The sequence below is a fragment of the Dryobates pubescens genome, chromosome 13 (assembly GCF_014839835.1).
Source record: "Dryobates pubescens isolate bDryPub1 chromosome 13, bDryPub1.pri, whole genome shotgun sequence".
In the NCBI taxonomy this organism is placed as follows: Eukaryota; Metazoa; Chordata; class Aves; order Piciformes; family Picidae; genus Dryobates; species Dryobates pubescens.
In genome coordinates, this window is record NC_071624.1 from 21,152,212 (window position 1) to 21,177,320 (window position 25,109).

Sequence of the window (25,109 nt, forward strand, 5' to 3'; positions counted from 1 at the left end):
GAGCACATTTCATGCACTCTTCAAATAAAAACTAATTTTTTAATGTTTTGTTTTACAGCTTAACTGTTTTTAAAAAAAAAAAAGTCAAATCAGTGTTTTTCAGCTGCTTGGTGAAAGCTCAGAGGCATATTTGTGATGCTCTCACATTGAGAGTCAAGCAGTGCCCAGTGGTGTGCAGTGCAGCACAGGTGGAGAGACACAAAGCCTCTCGGTGCTCCCTCTAGCCCATGGCTGCCTCCCAAGTGTTGGGTTTGAGGTCTGTGAGTTGTTGTTTACTTCTTGCCTGCTCACAGCCTTAGTAAGGTTGTGTAGGTGAGCAGTTTCTCTTGCCTCTCAGCTCCTTCCCTGGGAAGAGGTAAGTCAGACAGGTCCTGAGCGCTGTGTGCAGGATGGGAACAGTGTGGGCATGGGACAGGCTCTCCCAGCTCTGTTCTCTGAAGGAAACTCCTCCATGCAAATGTGTCCAGCACCTGCAGCCTGCAGGCCACCCTTCAGTGCTCAGGAGAGGAGCTGCAGGCTCTCTAGCTCCAGACTGCCACAGCCCTGGGCAGCCAGGATGTGGGAGGCCAGTGAGTTTGACTTGGAGCAGTCTGGTTTTTTTCACAGCTGAGTAGTTGTGTCAAACAAGAGCTGTGTGGGATCTTTTCCATGTGCAAGGCTTTCTCTGAAGCCTGGCATTATCACAGAGCTGGGTTTGGAACAGCAGAGCCTTACAGAGAAGGTAGGACCATATCCCACCCCTGCTGGAGGATCTCCATGGTCTTGGGGTCTAAAGGGACTTTGTCAGTGTTTGTTGTAGGAGAAAGATCTTTCTCCTTTGCTGAATTTGCAGGAAGATTTACACTGCTGTGTGCACGCTCCACAGACTCTCCTGCCCAGCCTTGCCCTGCACGTGCCTTATGTTACATGTCAGAGAAATATTTCTTTGATATTCTGACTACACCTCAGAGTCTCAGCCTGGCTAAGGTGTCAGTGCAGAGGAGTCTGTGGGATTAGAGCTATCTATGGGTGTGAATCCCTTGCTGTATCTGCACCCTGAGAGGTACCCCAGGACTGTCCTGATGTTGCTAAAAGCAAATTCCAGGCTCTGAAGGAGAAGTGCAGCCAGTCTCCTCTAGCTGTAAACTCACTGTTTACAACACAAACTGCAGTGAAAACAGCCTCCAGGAATGTAAGGCACTGGTGTTCATCACACTGAGGTGGGCTATGCCATGGGACTAAACAACCTTTAAAGGTTCCTTCCAACCCAAACCATTCTATGATTAGGGTCTTGTTTCGTTGTATTGGGGTTTGCTGTGTCCTTCTCTGGTGAGTGTCAGGAGGATGGGGCCAGACTCTTCTCACAGAATCACAGCTTGTTAGGGGCTGGAAGGGACCTCCAGAGATCGAGTCCAGTCCCCCTGCCAGAACAGGATCATCTGGGGCAGGCTGCACAGGAACATATCCAGGTGGGACAGAGACCCCACAACCTGTCTGGGCAGCCTGCTCCAGGGCTTCGTGGTCCCCAGTGATAGGACAAGAGGTGCTGGGCATAAACTTGACCATAGGAAGTTCCATAGAAACACAAGGAGGAACTCCTTTGCTGTGAGGGTGGTAGAGCCCTGGAGCAGGCTGCCCAGAGAGGTGGTGGAGTCTCCATCTCTGGAGACTTTGAAGGCTCATGTGGATGCATTCCTGTGTGACCTGCCCTGGGTGATCCTGCTGTGGCAGGGGCTTGGACTCTGGAGGTCCCTTCCCACCCCTCCCACTCTGTGATTCTCACTGTACACAGGATTTGCCACGGGGCAGTAGCCACCCAGGGCTCTGCTCTCTCCAGCCCCCATCTCTCAGGCTGGCTGTGGCTTTGCAGATGCTTTGTGCTGTCCGTGTGGCATTTCAAACATTTAGGTATGCTTTTAGCTCTCAGCTCTGGCTGTGTTTGCTTTTCGGTGCGGGAAGGGAGCGATGAGCTTCGGAGAGAGCTATGAGTGGAATGCTGTGGGGTGGCTCTCCAGCATCACTGCTCCATGACAAGGGGGCAATTTTAACAGCCTCTCAATATCCTTTATAGGACCATAGAATAATTGCAGCCGAAGCCTAATTCCCAGCAGCCAATTTTATGGTTCTTGAGGCAAGCATCTCTTCCTCTCCTCAGCAATAATGTGCACACTTTATATAATTAAAAAGGGCTTCTATTTTAATTTTGCTATAAAATGATCTGTATTGAAACTCCAGCTACAGTGTTTTATGGATTCAGCTGAGTTCAACGATTGCCTTTCCTGTCTTGCCCAGAGTCTTCACTGGGGCTCACCAGTCAGGATTTTGTGGGGATGGTGATATTTTGCTTGTAAATGATTGGGGTTTTGGTTTTGGCTATGTGCATCAAGGGGTTCCTCTGTAAAAGATAAACTCAGACCTTTTCATACCTCTCCCCAGCTTTTAAGCCAGGTTTGCCATTGCTTTGTGCCGCAGATTTTATCCTTCCTAGAGGAAAGCACATGTCAGGGAAAACAGCTTGGTTTATGTACATTTATACAGCTGTAATTCTCACCCAGCTCGTTCTGTCTTGCTTGAGACTGAACATTTTTAATTAATGGAATTAATTTTCTCATTTAATTGCCTTATTTTCAGCATGCAGGAGGGAGCTGGGGAGAAGCGAGTGCTGCCACATGAATTGCACTAATCAACAAGGTTGTCACAACTTACCTTTAAAAATAATGTGAATACATTTATTTCGAAGCAAAGGGAGGCTGGGGTTGTGTTTTGAGGAAGCTTTCTTCCATCTGTTCCAGATTTCTCTCTTTGGTTGTGCAAAATGAGTGTATTATGTTAGCTCCCTTGGCTTTTAGGGTCTTAATCTCGCAAACACTTGGAGTGAAATTGGAGCCCTGTTGTGTGAAGTGTTTGGAGGAGCCTATAGTTCATCCTTCTGTTTTTCTGAAGCTCTAAAAGAAAAAAATATTAAGCTTTAAAAAGACTAAAAATTACACCTTTCTCCTTTTTTAAAAGGAACAATATTCACTTGTTTGGTTTGGTTTTTTCCCTGGGGGTGGTGGTTTTGTTGTTTGGGTTTTGGGGGGGTTTCTAAACAAAACTTCCCTGTGATTTTCAAGTAGAAGTTCAGGTGGGAACCCCCCAGAGCACAGGGCAGAATCTGGCTAAACTGGTTAAATAGTTTCTCTCTCTGCTGTGTCTTTATTGCTGTGCAATTACCACACAATAGCACGGTTAGGCTTGCTCGGTTTTCGGGCTTGCTCCTGTTAAGCGTGGCTCTTGTGTAGGCAAAGGAGAAACGATTCTGCCTTGGAACAGCAAATCTGCTCTCGTGCTGTGGCAACAATTAAACTGGAATTGGTTTGGGTGCCTGGGTTCCTCTCAAAGCTGATGATGTATGTTTTGCAGCGTTACTAAGAGTTTGCCGCCAAAGGGGAGTACCTGCACAGCTTGTCTCCTTCCTGTTCCTGTCTGCTTCAGGGGGATTGGGGTGCCTGGGCTGTGGGCACAGCAGTGTCAGCCCTGGCCATGCTCTGGCACCCCGCCGCTGCCTCCCCTCCTGCACCAGGCTTTGCTGAACCCTACTCCAAACCCTCCCTCACTCCTCCCTGCTGCCTTTCCACTTGGGGCACAGCACTGCAACTCACTTGCACCCTGTGTGTATGTACCAGGAGAAGGTGGTGTGGCTCCTCAGGGTGCGCAGGTGTGAGGCAAGGGGAATGCAACTTCTTTGCTCTCGGCTTGATGGGGCAGCGCAGCCAGCGAGAGCGGAGCCATAGATGGAATTCATTTGTGCTTAACAGGGATCTTCTTCATCAACTCTTGCAGGGGAGAAGGGAATGGATGTGTGTTGTTACTGTAGGCTCTTCACAGGTCTGTGCTGTCCCCAGATCTGCCCTGACTTTGGAGCTGTACCCTGTGGCGTGGGTTTGGGCTCATAGGATCTGCTATCTATGGAAACAAAATAACAGAGAGGGGAGAAAGGATTTTTTTTGTCCTAGTGTGCCCTGTCAAAACAATTAAAGCAATAACAGTGAAAGATGGCTGAAGAGGAAATTTTATCCTCCCCTTAGTCTTTGCCATCATAAATTGCATGCCCTGCCATGGGGGCTGTATCTTATGAAGGGGTTTGGAGGAGGAGCGGGCTGGGGGTTATCCGCACGGCCAGCACCGCATGGAGCATTTTTCTTTACGTGCAGCCCTGCAAATTCAAAGTGCCCTGTGCAGGGCTTGCTTCTTCCAGGGAATATGATTTAGCTGAGGAAACACAAACTTCTTTGAAAATAAAACATATATTAAAAAAAAAAAACCAACAAACAACAACAACAAACCAACCAAATAAAACAAAACTCAGCACAAAATAAGTGCTAGGGAATTACTTCCAAAGACAGAAAGGAAAATGATTTCTCCTCCGTAAAGAGAGCTTCGTTCCTCCACCACCACCGAGCCTGTGCTGGCAGCAGTGCGAGCCTCAGAGCTCACTGCTGTCACTCTCCAGTGCCTTCTGATTATTTACAGCTTAGCAACGCTCTCCAGACTTGCATTGCTATTTGGGCTGAGAGAAGACTTCATTCAAAGTGCATTTGATCAATGTTCTGAGGTTAAAGGTGATACAAGAGAAGAAACAGGTTTGATCCCCCGCCCCTCCCCCCCAAAAATTATCTGCTGTTGATGTTGGAGGTCAGAACTGTGGGTGAAGTTGTTGTATTTATATACATTCTGTGCTGTGTTTTTGTAAAGCAGAAAGCAGAAAGGTAAAGGTTAATGCCAGCCCCCACAGCAGAAAGTCTGCGCAGAGTTTTACACACCCCAATGACCCAGAAGCTGTGTGATGTGCTGAAACTGCAACACGAGCACAGCCAGCCTTGTGCCAGCTCAGGGCTGCTTGGATGTAAATTTAGGAGAGATGTAACGAGGGGAGAAGGAAAAAGGTTCATTGCAAGGGACTCTTGAGCATATCCCTAAGTGGAACACTAAAACCAGAGAGTTTGAAAAAATGATCAGAGGACACTTCATTGGGCTGAGCCTTCATTGTTTAGCAAAACTCTAAAGAGCAAGGTCTGGGTACTGTGTGCCCCAGGTTTGAGCAAGGTCTGGGTGCTGTATGCCCCAGGTTTGAGCAAGGTCTGGGTGCTCTATGCCTCAGGTTTGAGCAAGGTCTGGGTGTTAAGTGCCCCAAGTTTGTGAGCAAGGTCTGGGTGCTGTATGCCCCAGGTTTGAGCAAGGTCTGGGTGCTGTGTGCCCCAAGTTTGTGAGCAAGGTCTGGGTGCTGTATGCCCCAGGGTTGATCAAGGTCCGGGTGTTGTGTGCCCCAAGTTTGTGAGCAAGGTCTGGGTGTTGTGTGCCTCAGGTTTGATCAAGGTCCGGGTGTTGTGTGCCCCAAGTTTGTGAGCAAGGTCTGGGTGCAGCACCAGAACAAGAGGACACAGTCTCAAGCTGCACCAGGGGAAGTTTAGGCTCGAGGTGAAGAGAAAGTCCTTCACTGAGAGAGTCGTTCATCATTGGGATGTGCTGCCCAGGGAGGTGGTGGAGTCCCCATCCCTGGAGGTGTTCAAGAGGGGACTGGATGTGGCACTTGGTGCCGTGGTCTAGTCATGAGGTCTGTGGTGACAGGTTGGACTTGATGATCTTTGAGGTCTCTTCCAACCTTGGTGATACCGTGATACTGTGCTGTGTGCCCCAGGTTTGAGCAAGGTCTGGGTGCTGTATGCCTCAGGTTTGATCAGGGTCTGGGTGCTGTATGCCTCAGGTTTGATCAGGGTCTGGGTGCTGTGTGCCCCAGGTTTGGGAGCATGGTCTAGCTGCTCTGTGCCCCAGGTTTGTGCTGTATCAAGGCTGATCAGCACTGACAACTTAAGAGAAATGTTTGCTCTCGTTACAAACTGAGACTCTTTCCAGGCTCCTTAATGATACACAACAACACGGGCAGCCCTTTGCAGATAAAACGGATTTGAATACAACTAAAGACACATCACACAAAAAGGTTTCTAATGTGCTGTCCTTAACTTGAAATGGGAAAGGAATATTCCTACTGCTGGCCTTTTCTCAGAGGGAAAACAATATTAACAATATTAACAGCAAGTAGTCTTAAAAGGAAAGGAAACAAAATGAACTTGTTCATGGGCAACAGGAGCAGTGCAGACACCCCCTCAGAAAGCAGCAGGGAGTCTTGGTAAACACACTTGAAAACCTGATAAAATTAAGCAGAGAATTGAGGATAGTTAATGCTTGAAAGAGTGAAAAGTGATAAACCCCTGCGGTGGCTGCAGGCAGGGAGGGTTTAGCTTGTGACTGTTTTCCATCTGAAGACAAAATCCTTGATGCTTCACCAGAGTGTTTACACCAGGTGAAGAAAAAAAGACGGAGTTGCATAAAGAGCTGAGAAATGCCCTAGTTGTGGAAGCTGGGTGTGGAGGAGAAGTCTGCAGAGTTCAGCTTAGGGACTGCAGGCAGCGGTGATTTCCTCCAAACCGCTCTGCCCCAAGGAGGCAGGGGTGGAAGGGACGTGGTGAAGCCCAGGCTGCAGACAGGAGCTCTGAGCAGCGCTGTGGTGGGGGCAGCGACTGGCACTGCTTCATTTGCCAGAAGTGAGCGGCCTGGGATGCTGCTCCAGCCCTTGGGTAGTCCAGCGCTGCAGAATGGAGAGCAGCTCGTAATCACTTCAGCCTCCTTCCCTCTGGGGTTTGAAGCAGAGAGACGGCACAAAAAGCGATTCTGGCTCTGTCCTGGACGAGGGCATGCTGGTAGGGCAGACTGTTAGCATTGCATAGTTATTTTCAGCTGGAGCAGAGAGTCCTGGCCGATTCTCCTCTTTAGTATTCATTCACTTCATCCTTATGTTTTGGAACCCATGTCAAAATAACTAAAAATAGCTCCTTTACCTGAACCTCTGCCTTGAAACTGGGCTGTCTGAGCACACAGGGGTTTGTTCCTTGCTTCCTTTTCCTTTCTCGTTGAATTAATAATTGGATAAATTCCTTTGTAAAAGCTGGAATAAATATTCGAAGGGAGAAATGTCCCTAAAGCATACACTTTAAAAAATTTATTGTGTGCTTGTCAAGCCCTATTTTATTTGGTAGGCTGGAGGCACGGAAGGAAGAGGGGAGGTGCAGATAAGGGGAGGGATGCAATGAATAGAAGCAGGAAGAACGCGTGGTTCAAGAGAGAAGATATCCCTGAACTACAGGAGAGCAGATATCCCTGTGGGATAAGAGAGAAGCTGTCCCCGAGGGCACAGGCTGCGTTCACCACCTGGAGGTGATGGCTGCAGCACCCTCCGAAAGCTGTTGCTTCAGGAGTGGAGTTAGAGCAGCCCTGACCCCGCTGCTGGGAGCAGTGCTGCATCCTGGCAGCACCAGAGGCAGACTTGGCTGTGCTGGGGGATCCTGGACTTTGCCTTTCTCGGTTGCAGGAATGTGAACTGGAATTAGAATGACCCCCAGCTTCCAGAGGGTTTAGTGCTAAGTCTGCTCAGCAGCATTTAGGAGAACCAAGGGAGGATCGTGGCAGAAACACTTTCAGACACAGCAGAAGGTTCTTTTTTCCTTTTATTAATCTCAAAGCAGGAGAAATGAAACTTGGAGTGCAAGTGATTTTCAGTACCTGTCCTTTGCTTCACACTGAGCTCAGGGCACAAGCAGCAAATTCCAGAGTCTTCAGCCAGTACCAGAATAGTACCAATCAAACTGGCAGGTTTTCAGTTCCACGGCTTCTCTTGTAACTCATCGGGTCCTTTACAGCTGGCATACCGTAGTGCTCTAAACCACTGCATCACCTCTCATGGATACCCCTCCTTTTAATATTAACAACATTGCTGAGCCTTTGTTTTGGTAGCTCCTCTGTGAAATACAAGTGCAGTGTGATTCCTGAAGGAGTCAATCATTTGCTTGCCCTTATCTGGCTGTATTGGATCCTAGGCTAGAGATGCATCTCTGGGGCAGGGCCAGAACATCTTCCCAGCAGTACCCATTTTAGAATTAATGGATAAATAAAGGATGTGTTTAAATAATAGCCCACAAGGTCTACGAACCACGTTCTGGCAAAGGGATCTCTCTGACTGTGGTCAGCTGGGCTGTGTACCGCTGCTCCTCCTTTCACCTCACCCTGCGAGCAGAGAGTGCTGCCAGGGAGAACTCTCGTGGTGATTAATAGGGAGGAAAGGCGCCGGCTTGCTGCCACTTCCCCTCGTCCCCATGCAGAGGAGTCGCATCGGGATTGCTCTGCTGCTTTCCTGCTTGCAAAGGTCGGCAGAATTGGGGATTCTGCTTCCCCACCCCCCCCAGCTCATAAGGAAAATGAGAGTCCCTCACCCTCTTGTGGGCACTTTGAATTCCCTGGTAGAGCCTTTAGAGAAACGCTCCGACAGCAGGAGGGTGAGGAGGAGGCTGTAGAAGAGTGGAGATAAAGGGAAAAAAAAATACAAGAGAGAGAGATCCTGGTCCTGTGGGATGGGGGAGCAAGAAAATCTGTGTAATTCTTGACTGAAGGAAGAGCCTTTTCATGTTTTTTTACGAAGTGAGTCGGGGAGATGATGAGCTTTGTTTCAAAAGGAATTATGGCTATAACTCTTCTGTCCCTGGGCTACCAGAGTCATAGGGGAAAAGGAGGAAAGCTATCATTTATTCCATGAAATCTTTGTCTCAGTCTCTCTAGGCTATTTCAATTTACCCCTGAAATTTCTGGGGAATAATTAATGAATTAATTAAGTGTGCTGTGAGGTGTTTGAATATTCAAAAGCTACAATGTAATTATTATTTTTTTTATCCCCCCCCCCCCCCCCCAAAACACATTTTTCAGGTTATTTTCAGACACGCAGCCTCCCAAGAAAGCACTTCCAGCATCAGAAGCTAACAGAGCTCCTTCCTGCTCTTCCTGCCTGTAAACCCAGAGCCTGCTCTCAGAAAGAAGCCATCCCGGCAAGGAGCAGTGATGCAGTTAGGGCAAAAAAAAAAAAAAATAAATCCCCAACAACTTCTTTTTACTTTGTGCTGGAGGAATTGTGACAGCAGAGCTGAACTCCTGACCTTTCACAAAAGTTAAATCCCATTAATAATGTTTGGTTAAGGAGCTTTGGGGTTTGTTTTTCTTTGCCCTGCTCTCTCCCTTATCGTTTGGCGTGGGTGTTTGTTGTAAGCGATCGCTAAGCAAGCTTTGCTTACAGTGTGGTTTGGGCAACAGAAATACAGGCTTGGTGAGAGAAACACACTGCCTTCCATGAATTATTTTTAGATCTGAACCTCAGGAAACACATTTCCAGCGATATAAAATATTAATTACCCCTCTACTTCTGGCACTGTTTCATAACTTGCTTTCTTAACGTTTCCAAGTGTTAGCAGCCTGTAAGGGAGAGGAGAGGGTTTAGAAAAAAAGCCTTTTGTTTTGGAAAAGTCTCTTCAGGAGCTCTATTTTAAAACGAACGCTTTGCAATTAAGCAAATGAGCCAGCCCCGCTGGCCCCGGGCTGGGCGCCGCAGGCTTTCCCAGCACCTTTCCTAGCTGTCAGCATCGCGCAGTGTCTGGAAACGCTTTCGCTGGGGTGGCTTTGGGATGGGCGAGCAGCCTGCCCCTCGGCCCGGCACCAGCCTGCCCCTCGGCTGCCGCCCCGCTGGGCGAGGGCCCCGGCTGCCTCCCGATCCAGGCCGGGCGATCCAGGCCGCACATTGCGGCTCGCCGCACGGCCCGGACCGGTGTCGCCGCGGGCTCGGAGCGGCTCAGCCGCTGCCGCAGGCCCTGCTGCCCGCCGGTACCGGCGTGGCCCCTCCGCCCGCGGCATGCCCGACCCCAGGGCAGCCGCTCCTGCCCGGCGGCGTGTGCGGAGCGCGGCCCTCGGAGAAACCCGGCAGCGGTGCTGTGAAAAAATCACGTATGAAAATATATCTGAAGAGAGAGGGAGGGAGGGAGAGAGAGGGGTAATTGGCCAGAGCGCTCTGTAAATTGTACAGTTAAACAATGACATCGTTTTTCCACTTCGTTTGGCAAATTCTCCTCCCGCAGCCCATCCCTCCACCGGGCTCCCCGCGTTACGGAGCAGGTTCGCAGGGCGATGGGAAGGCAGCGGACCCCTGCCCGAGGCAGCGGATCCTGTCCCATCCCGCGGCGGTGGACCCCTGCCCGAGGCAGCTTCTCGCCTCTCACCGCACCACCAGCCTCGGGCAAAGGCTTTTCAACAGCGAGTGCCCAGAGCCAGCCTCCTCTCCTGGAGCTGAGGTGGGCTTGTTCCCCCCTCCGCTTAAATAACGAGGGTGGTCCCAGCATACTCTATATCGAGACAGCTTTTCATCAGTTTGCTCATCAGCATGCTAATTGCTGTATGACTAATTATGCCCTGAATTCCAGTTGATTTTCTTAATGAGACAGCTGGGTTAATTATGTAATCGTATGATTACATTAGCCTAGAGTGCCCTGGCGAAAAGCAAGGCAGGCAGGAGCCGTGATGTCATGGCAGGAGCGGGGCGCACAAGGGGGTGCATTCATCGCTGCCTAATGACAGGGGAGGGCAGCGGTACCCACAGTGCTCTTTGTGTAAACACTTAGATTGAATTATTAAGATCTGTGTCTTTTTTGCAGCTCGCAGAATAAGGGAGGAATGGGTTGGGGTTGGTTGGGTTGGGTTGGGTTTTTTTAAGAACCAAGCACAGGTTGGAAAGTCAGCAGTGGTCCTGTTTTATCTGCCTCCTCTGGGGAGACCTCACCTGAGCATTGCATCCAGCTCTGGAGCCCTCAGCACAGGAAGGACAGGGACCTGTTGGAGCAGGCCCAGAGGAGGGCCATGAAAACGGCGTTGGAGCGCCTCTGCTGTGGAGACAGGCTGAGGGAGCTGCGGGTGTTCAGACTGGAGAAGAGAAGGCTCCAGGGAGACCTTAGAGCAACCTTCCAGTACCTGAAGGGGGTATAAGGAGGATGGAGAGAGACTGTTTGCAAAAGCCTGCAGGGACAGGATGAGAGACAAGGCTTCAAACTAGAGCAGAGGAGATTTAGACTGAATGTTAGGAACAACTTCTGCACCATGAGGAACACTGGAACAGGGTGTCCAGGGAGGGGGTTGGGGCCCCATCCCTGGAGATATTCAGGGTGAGGCTTGACAAGGCCCTGGGCAACCTGCTCTAGTGGAGGGTGTCCCTGCTGACTGTAGAGGACTGGATGACCTTTGGAGGTCCCATCCAACCCAAACCATTCTATGATTCTGTGAGGTCAGGGTGGGTTGGAGCGGTGTGGTGAGGTGCTGCCTCTGGCTTGTGCTGTTTTGTCAAGATCCATCTTTGCCTCTCTTTTGAAATTGTCTATAAAAATAGGTAGTTTACAGGCAGAAGCAGCAGCAGGAGAAAAACCCAAACAAAACCAACAAACCCTGGTTCTGTTGCACTGCTGTTGAAGAGAGATTTATCATCAGGACATGTGTGTGGTGCAAGGAGCTGGAGCGGTGCTGCAGCGTGGCAGCAGCCTGTTTGATGTGAAGTATGAAGCGCTCTGAAATGACGTTACAAGGGTAGCAGGGATTTGGTTCACCTGTGTGTTCAGCCAGCCATGGCCATCCCCCTCCTGGGTGAGGACAGGAGCTCGTCTGTGAGCTGCTGTCTGTGACCTAGGTGGTGTCACGGCGGCGAGCACAGGGCTGAGCCTAGAGCTGCTGGCGGGCATGGGGCTGAGCCCAGAGCTGCTGGTGGGCACAGGGCTGAGCCTAGAGCTGCTGGCAAGCACAGGGCTGAGCCCAGAACTGCTGGCAGGCACAAGGGCTGAGCCCAGAGCTGCTGGCGGGCACGGGGCCGAGCCCAGAGCTGCTGGCAGGCACAAGGGCTGAGCCCAGAGCTGCTGGCGGGCACAAGGGCTGAGCCCAGAGCTGCTGGCAAGCGCAGTGCTGAGCCCAGAGCTGCTGGCAAGCGCAGTGCTGAGCCCAGAGCTGCTGGAGCTGCAGGCAGTTCAGTGGGGAGCTGAGGAAGGGACCAGGCGCTGCAGATGCTGCTTTTGCAATACAACAGAGTTTGTGTCTGGTGGGAGCGTGGAGGCAGCCTCCTCAGGATCAGATCCAGATGTGTGGGGCTGTGTTACAAACACAGGCTTCCCTGTGGGAATAGCCTGCAACAAGTGGATTAGGAAAGTAAAACAGGGAAGCAAAAGAGGAAAAGAACCCCACAAATTTAGGGGGAAATACACAAAATTTAGGGGAAAAATACATCAAATTTAGGGGGAAATATACAAAATTTAGGGGAAAAATACATCAAATTTAGGGGGAAATATACAAAATTTAGGGGAAAAATACATCAAATTTAGGGGGAAATATGCAAAATTTAGGGGGAAAATATACCAAATTTAGGGGGGAAATACATCACATTTAGGGGGAAAAATACACCACATGGGGGGGGGAAATACACCACATTTAGGGGGGAAATACATCACATTTAGGGGGAAAAATACACATTGGGGGGGGGAAATACACCACATTTAGGGGGAAAAGATAACCAATTTAGGGGAAAAGTATACCAAGTTTAGGGGAAAAAGGTACCAAATTTAGGGGGGAAAAATAATATATATACCCCAATTTAGGGGGAAAATATATCCCCCATGTAGTATAAGTGTCCTAAATGCATTTACTCGAGGGCAGCAATGTTGCAGCAGAGCAGTTTGTCAGCTTCTGGATGAGCACATTCCTGCTACCAATTTTCTCGTTTGTCTTGTGCCTAGCAGGGATCCGGAGCTGTTGCAAGCTAGGGAAGAGTCAAAGCAAGAGGATAATTTGTGATGAGCTTTCCCCACGGCGGCGTTAAGCGAGCTGCCCCTGCGCTCTCGCAGGGCATTCGCTGCATTGTTCTCCCCGCGGCCGGGGCCGCTCCGTTGTGCGTGTCTCGGAGCCGTGTGTGCCTGTTGTTCGTGCAATGAATCGAAAGTTTTGCTCCGGTGCTTGTTTAAAATACGCAGTGACCTCCTGCTAAATGACATGAAACACACTTTGTAAGGCTGGTTAATACCAAAAGGGAGGCTTTGTCGTGCGTGCCCCTGTCGGGAACAGGAGAGTAGCTTCGTTTGGGTTTAAATGCTCCTCAGGTAAGCAGAGAGCCAGGGCTGAGTTGCAGGTTGCCTCTCGTTTCAGTTTGGAGGTTTTCTGCGCTTAAGGAGCACGTCAAGGCTTGCCGTGAGAAATGAAGCTCTTTGTCTCCCTGCCCAAAATTTTATTGCCTGCCTCATTTTATTGTCTTGCTGTGATTAGTTTTCTTTAGTGTAGTTTATAAAACTCAAGTCCAAGAGGTGCTTTGGCCAGGGCTTGTTTTCCATATGTCCTTAAGCTGCGTTTAGTGGCTTTAGGCCATTAGTCCTTCAAACAGGCTCGAGTAAAGTTGGAAGTTTAATGCACAGAGACTGTTTTTACATTTTGTTTGTTCTGCCACTGTTTTGCTACTTGAACATTAACCTTTAATAGAGCTAAATTAAATATACATGTCCTGATGAATAATGATGAGATTGCAAGCAGCTTCATTTTGTACATAAAGCTGCTCAGGGATTGCAAATTTGACTGAAGGTTTAGTCATTATTCACTTCATAATGCCCCTGCTATTTTTGTCTTCTCATTCTTTACTGATTTAGATATAAAAAGCTCTGTGTATTGGGAGCAAAATACCTCTGGTGGGTGTCCTGGCTTTTTACAATGGGCATGGTAAAATAAAGGGGGGGGGGGGGGGGTGTACCCCCACAGTTTTGTCAAGTTTGTTTTCTTCCACCGTAGTGTTTTAAGCACTGCTTGATAGCAACAACACAGCTGAGGCTGCAGGTTTGGTGGTTCAGCCCTGGATAGATGGAGGCCATGCAGCCTTTCCTTGTGTGCAGCAGATGAACGTCCTGGGCTGGCTCTGTGGCAGGAAGGCCCTGTGAGGAGAGATGCTGGAAGGTGTCCAGAGAAGGGCAGCAAGGCTGGGGAGGGGTCTGGAGCACAGCCCTCTGAGGAGAGGCTGAGGGAGCTGGGGTTGCTTAGCCTGCAGAAGAGGAGGCTCAGGGGAGATCTTCTTGCTCTCTCCAACTCCCTGAAGGGAGGCTGTAGCCAGGTGGGGGTTGGTCTCTTCTCCCAGGCAAGCAGTGACAGAATGAGAGGACACAGTCTCAAGCTGTGCCAGGGGAGGTTTGGGCTGGATTTTAGGAAGAAATTATTCCTAGAAAGAGTAATTTGCTACTGGAATGTGCTGCCCAAGGAGGTGGTGGAGTCATCATCACTGGAAGTGTTTAAAAAGAGACTGGATGGGGCACTTGGTGCCATGGTTGAGTTGATCAGATGGTGTTGGGTGAGAGGTTGGACCGGATGATCTTAAAGGTCTTTCCCAACCTGGTTGATTCAGTATTCTGTAAGGGCTGAGCTGCACCAGTGTGACCAAATGCTCACTGCAGAGAGAGGTCAGCAGACCTCCGTGGGAGAAGGGGAATGCTGTGGCAGCCCAGCCCCTAACTGGATCATCCATAAATATTGCAGGGCCTCCTGACTTGTGCTACTGCTGTGACTTAGGCTTTATATTTAATTCCTTACCTGCCCCCCTGTCTCTGCCACAATAACATTTTAAGTCTGATCTGTGATAAATATTTTAGCGCAGATAATAATGACGAAAAGGCTCTGGCCTAAAAAGCATAAATGAAAAAGCTATGTAGTCATAAACTATGGATGTGCAGAGAACAGATGACAAGCAACCTAGATTTTTGTCTCATGAACAGGGTAATGCCATGAGCTGTTGGAGAACCAGAGTAACAAAATGCAGCAGGCTGCTACTTCGAATGTCTCTGAGCTCAACATAAGCCAGCTCTATTCTTCTATAAACTATGAAACAAGGCTGGCATATTGAAGAAACACACAGGCTCATGCTTAATGTGTTAACAGAGCTACAATAGACTTATTATGTGTTTCCAGAGACTGAGGGTGGTCTGAAAAATTAATGACTGTGGTGGCTGAAAATTAAGTGAACTCCCTAATATATACTGTTGTTGATCCATGGAGTTTGGTGTTTAGCATTCCTCCCCAGGAGACTAAACCTCTGCAGCCGTTTCACAAGGGATGCTGGCGCCCAGGGCGCAAATAGATGCAGTAATCTTTTATAGAAGTCCATCAGACTCCAGAGTTCTCCTGCTCAGGGTGGGAAGCAGTCCCAGAATAAGGCAGGTGTGTGCTCAGGACTCGTCAGCAGAAGGGGGCAAACATATCCTGGAATCAGAGAATGGCCTAGGCTGGAAGGGACAGAATCACACAATCATTGAGGCTGGAAAAGACCTCTGAGATTATCAAGTCCAGCCCCTCACCTAACACCACTACCTGAAAGGTGGTTGTAGCCAGGAAAGGGTTGGTCTCTTCTCCCAGGTGACCAGCACCAGAACAAGGGGACACAGTCTCAAGCTGCACCAGGGGAAGTTTAGGCTCGAAGTGAGGAGCTGAGGAGAAAGTTCTTCACCGAGCGAGTCGTTTGTCATTGGGATGTGCTGCCCAGGGAGGTGGTGGAGTCCCCATCCCTGGAGGTGTTCAAGAGGGGATTGGATGTGGCACTTGGTGCCATGGTCTAGTCATGAGGTCTGTGGTGACAGGTTGGACTTGATGATCCTTGAGGTCTCTTCCAACCTTTGTGATACTGTGACACCATGACATCAGCTGAACCCTGCCACCACGTGCCACATCCAAGCTTTTCTTAAAGACCTCCAGTGATGGTGGCTCCACCACCTCCCTGGGCAGTCTACCTCTGTGCCTAATCAGCCTTGCTGTGAGGACCCCAGAGATACCTACTTTAAACACTCTGCCATGGTCAGGGATACCTCCCACCAACCTCGTCCAAACTGGCCTTGAACAGCTCCAGGGCACAACTCCACAACCACTCTGGGCAACCTGTTCCAAATTCTCACCATCCTCATACTGAAGAACTTGTTCCTCAGCTCCAGTCTAACCCTGCTCTCCCTCAGCTCCAAACTATTCCCCCTTGGCCTGTCTCCAGACACCCTCATGAAAAGTCCCACTCAAGACCTTCCTGTAGGATCCCTTCAGGTATTGGAAGGCAACTCCCCCTGGAGTCTTCTCCAGGCTGAACACCTCCAGCTCCCTCAGCTTGTCCTCATAGCAGAGGTGCTGCAGCCCTTGGATTATCCTTGTGGCCTCCTGTGGACTTGCTCCAACAGTTCCATGTCCTTTTGCTGGGGACACCAGAACTGGACACAGTAGTCAAGAATTGATCAGAGAATTGATACTGAAAGGACATGCAAAATAATTTCTATTCCATTAGGAGTATAACTAAAAAAGGAACAGCAGTCACAGCCCCCAAAGGTCATGGAGTGAATTCCATGCACACATTTCTGACCATTCCTGGCTTGCCAGAAGAAGGACAGTCAGGTCTCCATGATCAAAACCCCTTTTGCAGCCCAGCCATGCAGGAGGGCATTCCTGCAACTGCCTCCTGCAGAAGCAGGGCTGTGTGCAGGGTGCTGGCTGGCAGTGAGCTGTGCAGTTTGATTGCTTTTTACCCCACAATTCTCATTTTGCAGACAAAGATTTGAAACTTGAGACTCTCACAGGCCTTTGTGTCATGACTGTCTGCACCCAGGACCACTGCCCTCTGGAGTAGCCTCAGGATCATAGAATCACAGAATGGTCCAGGTCAGAAGGGACCTCCAAAGGTCATCCAGTCTGACCTCCCCGCAGTCAGCAGGGACATCCCTAACTAGATCAAGTTGCCCAGGGACTTGTTGAGCCTCACCTTCAGTACCTCCAGGGATGGGGTTCAACCACCTCCCTGAGCAACCTGTTCCAGTGTTCCAGCAGCCTCATAGTAAAGAGCTTGTTCCTAACATCCAACCTAAATCTGACCTTCTCTAGTGTAAAGCCACTGCCCCTTGTCCTGTCACTGCAGGCCTTTGCAGTCTCTCTCCATCCTTCTTGTAGCCCCTTCAGGTACTTGCAGGCTGCTCTAAAGTCTCCCCAGAGCCTTCTCTTTTCCAGGCTGAGCACCCTCAGCTCCCTCAGCCTGTCCTCATAGCAGAGCTGTTCAAACCCCCCTGATCATTTTCATGGCCCTCCTCTGGACCTGCCCCATCAGGACGAGGAAGGCATGTCCCAGTTTAAAGGTGACATAGATACCAGGAGCTGTCCCTGGGTTTTGAGGTCTGCAGGCTGTGAGGTGAGGGCAGAGCCTTAATGGTTGCAGTGAGGAACTTCCAGGAATACAAATTCCTAGTGAGGCCTTACTGTGCTTAAAATGGGCGTTAAGAGAGAAGGAAGGACGCTCGTGCTCTGAGCTGCTGTCACACAAGTGGCCCTCTTGTCTTACCTTGTGTTCTGGCTGTTTGTGTTTCAGATCCTGTTCCAGCCTTGGATTTAGGACAGCAGCTTCAGCTGAAGGTTCAACGCATGCACGACATCGAAACCGAGAACCAGAAGCTTAGGGAGACCCTCGAGGAGTACAACAAGGAATTCGCCGAGGTGAAAAATCAGGGTAGGTGGAGATGGATTCTTTCAGCAGCTCTTAATGCACACTGCAATTGGAAGGTGAGGATAAGATTCAGGTTTATCTCTTCCAGAGAGGGCTGGCAGTAGCAGTGAGATTCAGACAAGGAAATGTAGCAGTCTGTTGCAGGCACTTCTCTGTGTGGCCTGGGGACTCTTTGGAGCTCTCTCAAGGGTTTGTGTGCTGTTGCACCACCTCAGAGTGGAGCTGCCCTTCTGCTTATTGGTGCAAAGGATTCCCCACTGTCCCCCAGGGCATCCTGGTCTCTGCAGTGACATGGACTGGATGAGTGGACCACTCACTGGATAAGGAATTGACTTGAAGTTTACACTCAGAGGGCGATGGTCAATGGTTTGCTGTCCAAGGGGAGATCAGTGATGAGAGGTGTTCCATAGAATAGAATAGAATAGAATAGAATAGAATAGAATAGAATAGAATAGAGTAGAATTAACTAGGTTGGAAAAGAACTTTGAGATCATCCAGTCCAACCTCTCACCCAACACCTCCTGACCAACTAAGCCATGGCACCAAGTGCCTCATCCAGTCTCCTCCCAAACACCTCCAGTGATGGTGACTCCACCACCTCCCTGGGCAGCACATTCCAGTGGCCAATTACTCTTTCTGGGAAGAATGTCTTCCTGACATTCAGCCCAAACCTCCCCTGGCACAGCTTGAGACTGTGTCCTCTTGTTCTGCTGCTGGGTGCCTGGGAGAAGAGACTAACCCCCACCTGGCTGCAACCTCCCTTCAGGGAGTTGGAGAGAGCAAGAAGGTCTCCCCTGAGCCTCCTCTTCTCCAGGCTAAGCAACCCCAGTTCCCTCAGCCTCTCCTCCCAGGGCTGTGCTCCAGACTCCTCCCCAGCTTTGTTGCCCTTCTCTGCACACCTTCAAGTCTCTCAATGTCCTTCCTAAACTGAGGAGCCCAGAACTGGACACAGGACTCAGTACTGGGACCAGTGCTATTTAACATCTGTGCTGGCACAAGACAGCCTCAGCAAGTTAGCAAGGACACCATGCTGTGTGGTGTGGTCAACACAGTGTAGGGAAGGGATCCATCCAGATGGACCTGATCAGGCTTAAGAAGTTCAACGAAGCCAAGTGCAAGGTCCTGCACATGGGTTGAGGCAATCCCAAGCAGAAATACAGGCTGGGCAAAGAATGGATAGAGAGCAGCCCTGAGGAGAAGGACTTGGGGGTGCTGGGTTTTGAGAAGTTCAGCATGAGCTGGCAACATGCACTTGCAGCTCAGAAAGCCAACCATGTCCTGGGCTGCATCAAAAGAAATGTGGGCAGCAGGGCAAGGGAGGGAATTCTGCCCCTTTGCTCTGCTCTCATGAGACCCCACCTGGAGTACTGTGTCCAGTTCTGGAACCCCCAGCAGAAGAAGCAAATGAGAGTGTTGGAGCAGGTCCAAAGGAGGCTACAAAGATGATCAGAGGCTGGAGAACCTGCCCTATGGGGACAGGCTGGGACAGTTGGGGCTGTTCAGTCTGGAGAAGAGGAGGCTCTGGGGAGATCTTAGAGCAGCCTTCCAATACCTGAAGGGGGCTCCAGGAGAGCTGGGGAGGAACCCTGTACAAAGGCACAGAGTGGCAGGAGGAGGGGCAATGGCTTCACACTGGATGAAGCTGGATTGAGATTTGACATTAGGAAGAAACTGTTCCCCGGGGGGGTGGTGAGACGCTGGAACAGGTTGCCCAGAGAAGCTGTGGAGGCTCCAAGCCTGGAGGTGTCCAAGACTAGGTCAGCTGGAGGCTTGAGCAATCTGGGCTAGGGGAAGGTGTCTCTACCCATGACAGGGAGGTTGGAACTGGATGATCTTCAACGTCCCTTCCAACCCAACCCATTCTGTGATTGTGTTTGGGTGCAGCCTTCAACACTACCTGGAAATTGCAGCCCTGCCTGAGGTCACATGCAGGCATTTTCTGGGAGGTGGTGCTGCTGCTGCCACCAGGTTCAGTGGGGGGGGTGTGTGCTGCTGGTCCATCTCCAGTACACACAGATCAGGTATTTTAGACACACACTGTATGAAGTGCAACTTCTGTTGTGTCCTCTGCTTTTCCTCCTCTAAACCTGCAGTGTGCTGCTGGAGTGCAGTCAGCCTCCAGCCTTTATATTGACTCTGGAGACTCTCCATAGAGCAATGTAAATAGCAGCTAATGCTGCTTAATTATTGAAGGAAGTTTTAATGAGACCAGAGTACATGGAAATAACAGGAAAATCTCTGCTGGCTTTAGGGCTGGCAAAGTTTTCTTGTGAGTCAGAAGGAAGTTTCCTGCAGCAGGAAACAGAATGTGCTCAGCGTGCATCTACTCACCCAGGCACAGGACTCTTCATCTCCATGTTTAATAATGAGTTGTGGGAAGAGAAATTGCCCAGGCTTTAGAGAAAATTGAGGTGTTTGGGGGGGGGGTAATATTGTCACAGAATCATAGAATGGTAAGGGTTGGAAGGGACCTCTAGAGATCATCAAGTCCAGCCCCTCTGCCAAAGCAGGGTCACCCAGGGCAGGTCACACAGGAGCGAGTCCAGATGATGGAGACTGGAGCTCCAAGGCCCCAGTGTCTTCACAGCAAAGAGTACTCTCCTCATGTTGAGGTGGAACCTCCTGGGTTCCAGTTTGCATCCATTGCCTCTTGTCCTATCCCAGGATACCACTGAACAGAGCCTGGCCCCTTCTTGACACCACTCTGAAGACATTTGTAAACATTCATAAGATCCTTTCTCAGTCTTCTCCAGACTAAACAGCCCCAGGGCTCTCAGCCTTGCCTCACCAGACAGATGTTTCAGTCCCTTCAGCATCCTTGTAGCCTCCACTGGATGCTTTCTTGTATATCTCTGTTGTCCACCCAAAAGGACAACATTTGCAAGCTACTTGAACAACTAGGCTGGGGCTGCGACCTCTCCTTCTCAGCAGCAGGAGCAGACACAATTGGTTTACCACAGAGGATGTGACCTCTGGAGAGGGCATAGAATCACCTGGGTTGGAAGGGACCTCTAAAGGTCATCCAGTCCAACCCCCCTGCAGTGAGCAGGGGCACCCTCGACTAGATGAAGTCTCTTAGAGCCTTGTTGAGCCTCACCCTGCAGTCACCAGGGACACCTCCAACTAGAGCAGGCTGCCCAGAGCCACATCAAGTGATCTTGAATTCATCTCCAGGGCTGGGGCCTCAGCCACCTCTCTGGGCAATCTATTCCACTGCTCAGTCACCCTCATTGTAAAGAACTTTTTCCTAACATCCAATCTCAGTCAGGCTGGGAGCTGTTGTGCCCTAAACCCAACAGGGTTTGTGCTGGGAACATGCAATGATTGCAGTTTGCTGTGCAGAGCTGTCCCGAGGCTGTGCATCCTGGACAGCCAGGCATGACAAGTTCTGAACTTGCAGAGCATTTTGCTGGCACTGCTCATGCAGTGGCAGTTTGTGTTCCCCCAGTGTGCACTGACTGCCTCTCTGTTTTGCCACTGTGGCCTTGGTGTGGTTTTTCTCTCTGGTGCTGGAGTTCCACACTCCTGTTTCAAACAGGGATTAATAAGAGATCCAGGGGAAAGCCTGCTGTTGGCTGGGGTGCTTTGATCAGTTAATCTCTTTGTTTGGAGGACTGTGTATGAGCTCTGCAGTGCCTGTAAGAACTTCTTCCCAAACTGCTGGCAGTGGCAGTGGCTGACAAGCTTTAGCTGACCTGGACAGCAAAGAGGGCACTTGGTTCTCCAAGGCATGTAGAGGATTAAACTGTCCTTGCCCAACACCTCTTAGATGCCTGAAGGGGAAACCAGATTTTGTTACAGTTTTTCCCCATATTTTTGTGCTTTTTGCATATTTTTTTCCTAGTTTTCTACTTTTTTTGGGTAGCTTTCTACTATTTTTTTTTGGTAGTTTCCTTTTTAAATCTTCAGCCTCGGTGAAGATTCCCCTACAGGCATTCCCATGGGATTAGTTCACTCCCTGCTTCGCCATATCCCTGAAGGCTTTTGCAGATCTCTGCCTGAAGTACCTGGGGCAAAGGTGCCTCCTGTCCAAAGAGGACATCTTTGGCCCTTGGGGGATGATCCTGTGTGGAGGAGCATCCTCTGCTCATTCAGGATTTGTATTCTCAGAGAAGAACTCCCTTTAAAGAATGAAAAAAACCCCAAAGGTGACACTTGCTGTTCACAGCCTCTTCCTCAGCCAGGAGCCTCAGCTGAGTTTTGCACAGAGAGCAGAATCCCTCTCCTTCAGTCAGGAGCAGCTGGGTTGCTGGCAAGCATTTCTACCACTCTCCCTCTGCGTTTTTGGTGGTCAGAGTGGTCCAAGCTTCCTTCTCTGTAATTCCCAGCCGGCAAACCTTGTCACCAGCTCTCTGCTGTGACAGTTTGGTCAAGCCTCAAAGTCTAGACTGGGAAGGGTGGTGTGTTGGTTTGTGTGTTATTAGGGAGATTCCCCCCAGCCCCCCATGCCCATAGGCTTTACTTCTCATAGCAGAGTCTGTCTGCTCCAGTGTCCCTCTAGGAACGCTGCCTACATGCAGAGAGTGTTCTCCCCAAAGCAGTGGCAGTGGTGGCTGCTCAGCAGCTGCTGTCTGGAGCAGCACATCCCTGCGTGAGCACACTGCACTCTGTTGCTAGCTGTGAGTCCTCTGGCAGTCCCAATGCTTCTTCCAAATTCCATTGCTGTTACAAAGCAGCCTCTGCTGAGTGCCCTGCTGCTCCTCCTCTGAGCCCTATAAGGATTCCCTCCTTTCCTGCGGCTGGGATCAAAGGGCTCTCACTTGGCAGTGAGCTGGGGCACCTAACAAGATGCTGTCCATCAGAGGCTGTGCATCTTCTTGCCTTCATTACCTGGCACAATGAAAGCAAAATACCTTCTGTATCTGAGAGAAGGGCTGGAAGAGCCTGGAAGGCTGCAGGAGCACTCAGAAAGTGACAGTAGCTAAAAACAGTGCAGATGACAAGATGGCTGGGACAGGAAGGGCTCAGAGGTACACAGATTGCTTGGGGTTGGAAGGGACCCTGCAAGGTCATCTTGCCCAACCCCCCTGCAGTCAGCAGGCACACCTCCAACTAGAGCAGGTTGCCCAGGGACACATCAAGTCTGATACTGAATGTCTCCAGTGGTGGGGCCTCAACCACCTCTCTGGGCAGCCTGTTCCAGTATCTCACCACTCTCATTGTGCAGAGCTTCCTCCTGATGTCCAGCCTAAATCTCCCCTGCTCCAGTTTCAAACCATTGCCCCTTGTCCTATCCCCTTCTGAGCAGCCCCTGCCCAGCCTTCCTTTTCAGATATTGAAATGCTTCTTTAAGGTCTCTCCAGAGCCTTCTCTTCTCCAGGCTGAACAACCCCAACTCTCTCAGCCTGTGCTCATGGCAGAGGTGCTTCAGCCCTCTGATCATCTCGGTGGCCTCCTCTCCTCCTTCTCCACCAGCATTCCCAAGTCCTTTTCCCAGGGCTGCTCTCAATCTCATCATCCCCTGGCCTGGATCGATATCCAAGATTGCCCAGACCTAGGTGCAAGATCTTGCACTTGGCCTTATTGAACCTCATGAAATTCTCCTCAGCCCACTTCTCTAGCCTGTCCAGATCCCTCTGGAGCCCATCCCATCCTTCAGTCTTACCAGCTGCACCACTCAGCTGGATATCATCTGCCTCAGCCTTGCTGTCTGTGTCACTGATGAAGATCTCGAACAGCAGCAGTCCCAGTACAGACCCCTGAGGGACACCACTTGTCACCCAGAATCTGATCTGCTGTTAGTGCAGCAGTTAAATCTTCAGCACCTTCTTTGCCACCAGCTGTGAAGCAGGAGGTAGCTGTACCCCAGATGGGTGTTCAGATAGTGCTGGATTGCATCAGTGCCTGAACCATGGCAGAGCTGCCTCTGTGCAGGAGCAGAGCTGCGTGAGTGAGCTGTCCTGGGTGTAAGCTGCAGACTTACACCTCCAGCAGCACTGCATGAATCTCCACTAGCCAGCCAGCTAATTTGAGCCCAGTCAATAAGCTGATATTATATTTTACAATTGATTTCTTTTTTCCCTTCTTGTTTTGTAGAAGTCCTGTTAGAGGAACCTCCTTTGCTCCCCTTCCCCACACACTCCATTGATCCTTCGCAACCTACATGCTTAAAGTTCAATTTAACATTTAGGGAGTAAAAGGTCTCCAAAGGGACTCATAGCCATTGATTTTGTGTCAGAGTTGAAGAGCTAAAGTTTAAAACACACTGAGCCTACAGGGTAAAGGAAGCCTTGTGCAGTGGAACCACGTGGAGCTGTGTAAACTCAACTCTTCCCTCCTGGTCTCTCTGCAGAGGTTACAATAAAAGCACTTAAAGAGAAGATCCGCGAGTATGAGCAGACCCTGAAGAACCAAGCGGAGAACATAGCCCTGGAGAAGGAACAAAAGCTGCAGAATGATTTTGCAGAGAAGGAGAGGTGAGTGTGAGGGGGAGAGATGTGTGTTGCTGTTTAATCTTCCCAGCCAGGCCTCCCTTTGGTGTTCCAAGGCAGCTCAGACACGGAGCCGTGCCGGCGATTGATGTGTTTGCCCCGGAATCATTTGATACTCAACTGTGCACACAGAAACAATTGGGAAGTGTGGAAGTAAAACAAGGACAGATTGTTTCTGTGGGGGAAGTGGCATGTTCAGGAGGCTGCAAACCTGCTTTTCTTCTTCCCTGGCTGGATTGTCCTCTGTGACACTAATCTTTCTCCATTAGCCCGCAGTGTAATTCAGTCCTGTCCAACCCTGAGCTGTTTGAGATGGTTCCTGGGGGAAAGAGGCATCAGCCCTGCTCCTCTGGCACTGTCTGTGAGGGGGGGGCTGAGCCTGGATCATCCTGAAGAGATTGGCAAAATAAGATGTGTTGTAATTGTTTCTTTTTGGAAGCACCTTGGGTGTGTTTGTAACCTTTTTCAAATGAGCAGGCAGTGTTGGAGTCTTGTAGGTTAGTGGGCAAACAAATCAGGGCAGGACAAGACCTGCAGAGGGACTTCCTGGAGGATGCTTTCCCTGTCTTGAAAAGTTATTTCTCCCATGGAGCAATAGCTCTGAAGTTGTAACATGGTCAAGTTCATGTGCAAGCCCTTCAGTTCACCTGAGCTTTTTAGCTGGTGGGTTGGAGCCCTGGGGCTGAGAGCCTGGGGAAAAGCAGCCCCAGAAGGGATCTGATCGATGCTCAGCAAGAGCTGAAGGAGCTGTGGGGGGCAAGAGGCTGGGGCCAGACTGCTCAGTGGTGCCCAGGGACAGCACAAGGGGCACAAAGTGGACTCCAGGAGGTTCCCTGTGAAGAGGAGGAGAAAGTTGTTTGTTGTGAGGGTGCTGGAGGCCTGGAGCAGGCTGCCCAGAGAGGTTGTGGAGTGTCCTGGTGTGGAGAGCTTCCAACCCCCCCTGGGCATTGTGGTGCTGGGCAAGCTGCTGTGGGTGCCCTGCTCCAGCAGGGCTTGGCCTGGATGAGCTCCAGAGGTCCCTTCCAACCCATAGCCACTCAGGGATATTCTGTGTCACAAGCAATAGAATATTGCCTGTGGACATCAGAAATGTGAGCCTGCTAAAGGTTTGCTCCCATTCCATACAACTCCCAGTGTGAGATCTGTTGCGAAATGTGTGTGCTTCCCTAAAGAGCAGCTCCTAACGTGTCTGGGTTTGGCATCCATTGCAGTGATGCTGAACCAGCTGCCTCCCTCTATTCACTGTATCAGTTATGGCAACAGATTCCTTCATG

The 25,109-nt window shown here is 50.2% G+C and overlaps 1 protein-coding gene across 2 annotated transcripts in view; it reads left to right on the plus strand.

Annotated features, from left to right (window-relative positions):
- The window catches only part of CUX1 (cut like homeobox 1), a 380,313-nt gene that overhangs the window by 166,132 nt on the left and 189,072 nt on the right, over positions 1–25,109 (plus strand). For both annotated transcript variants that reach the window (XM_054167076.1, XM_054167074.1), the window contains 2 exons: positions 17,270–17,407; positions 23,697–23,820. In XM_054167076.1, the coding sequence (XP_054023051.1) occupies positions 17,270–17,407; positions 23,697–23,820 (262 nt within the window). The remainder of the gene's footprint in view (positions 1–17,269; positions 17,408–23,696; positions 23,821–25,109) is intronic.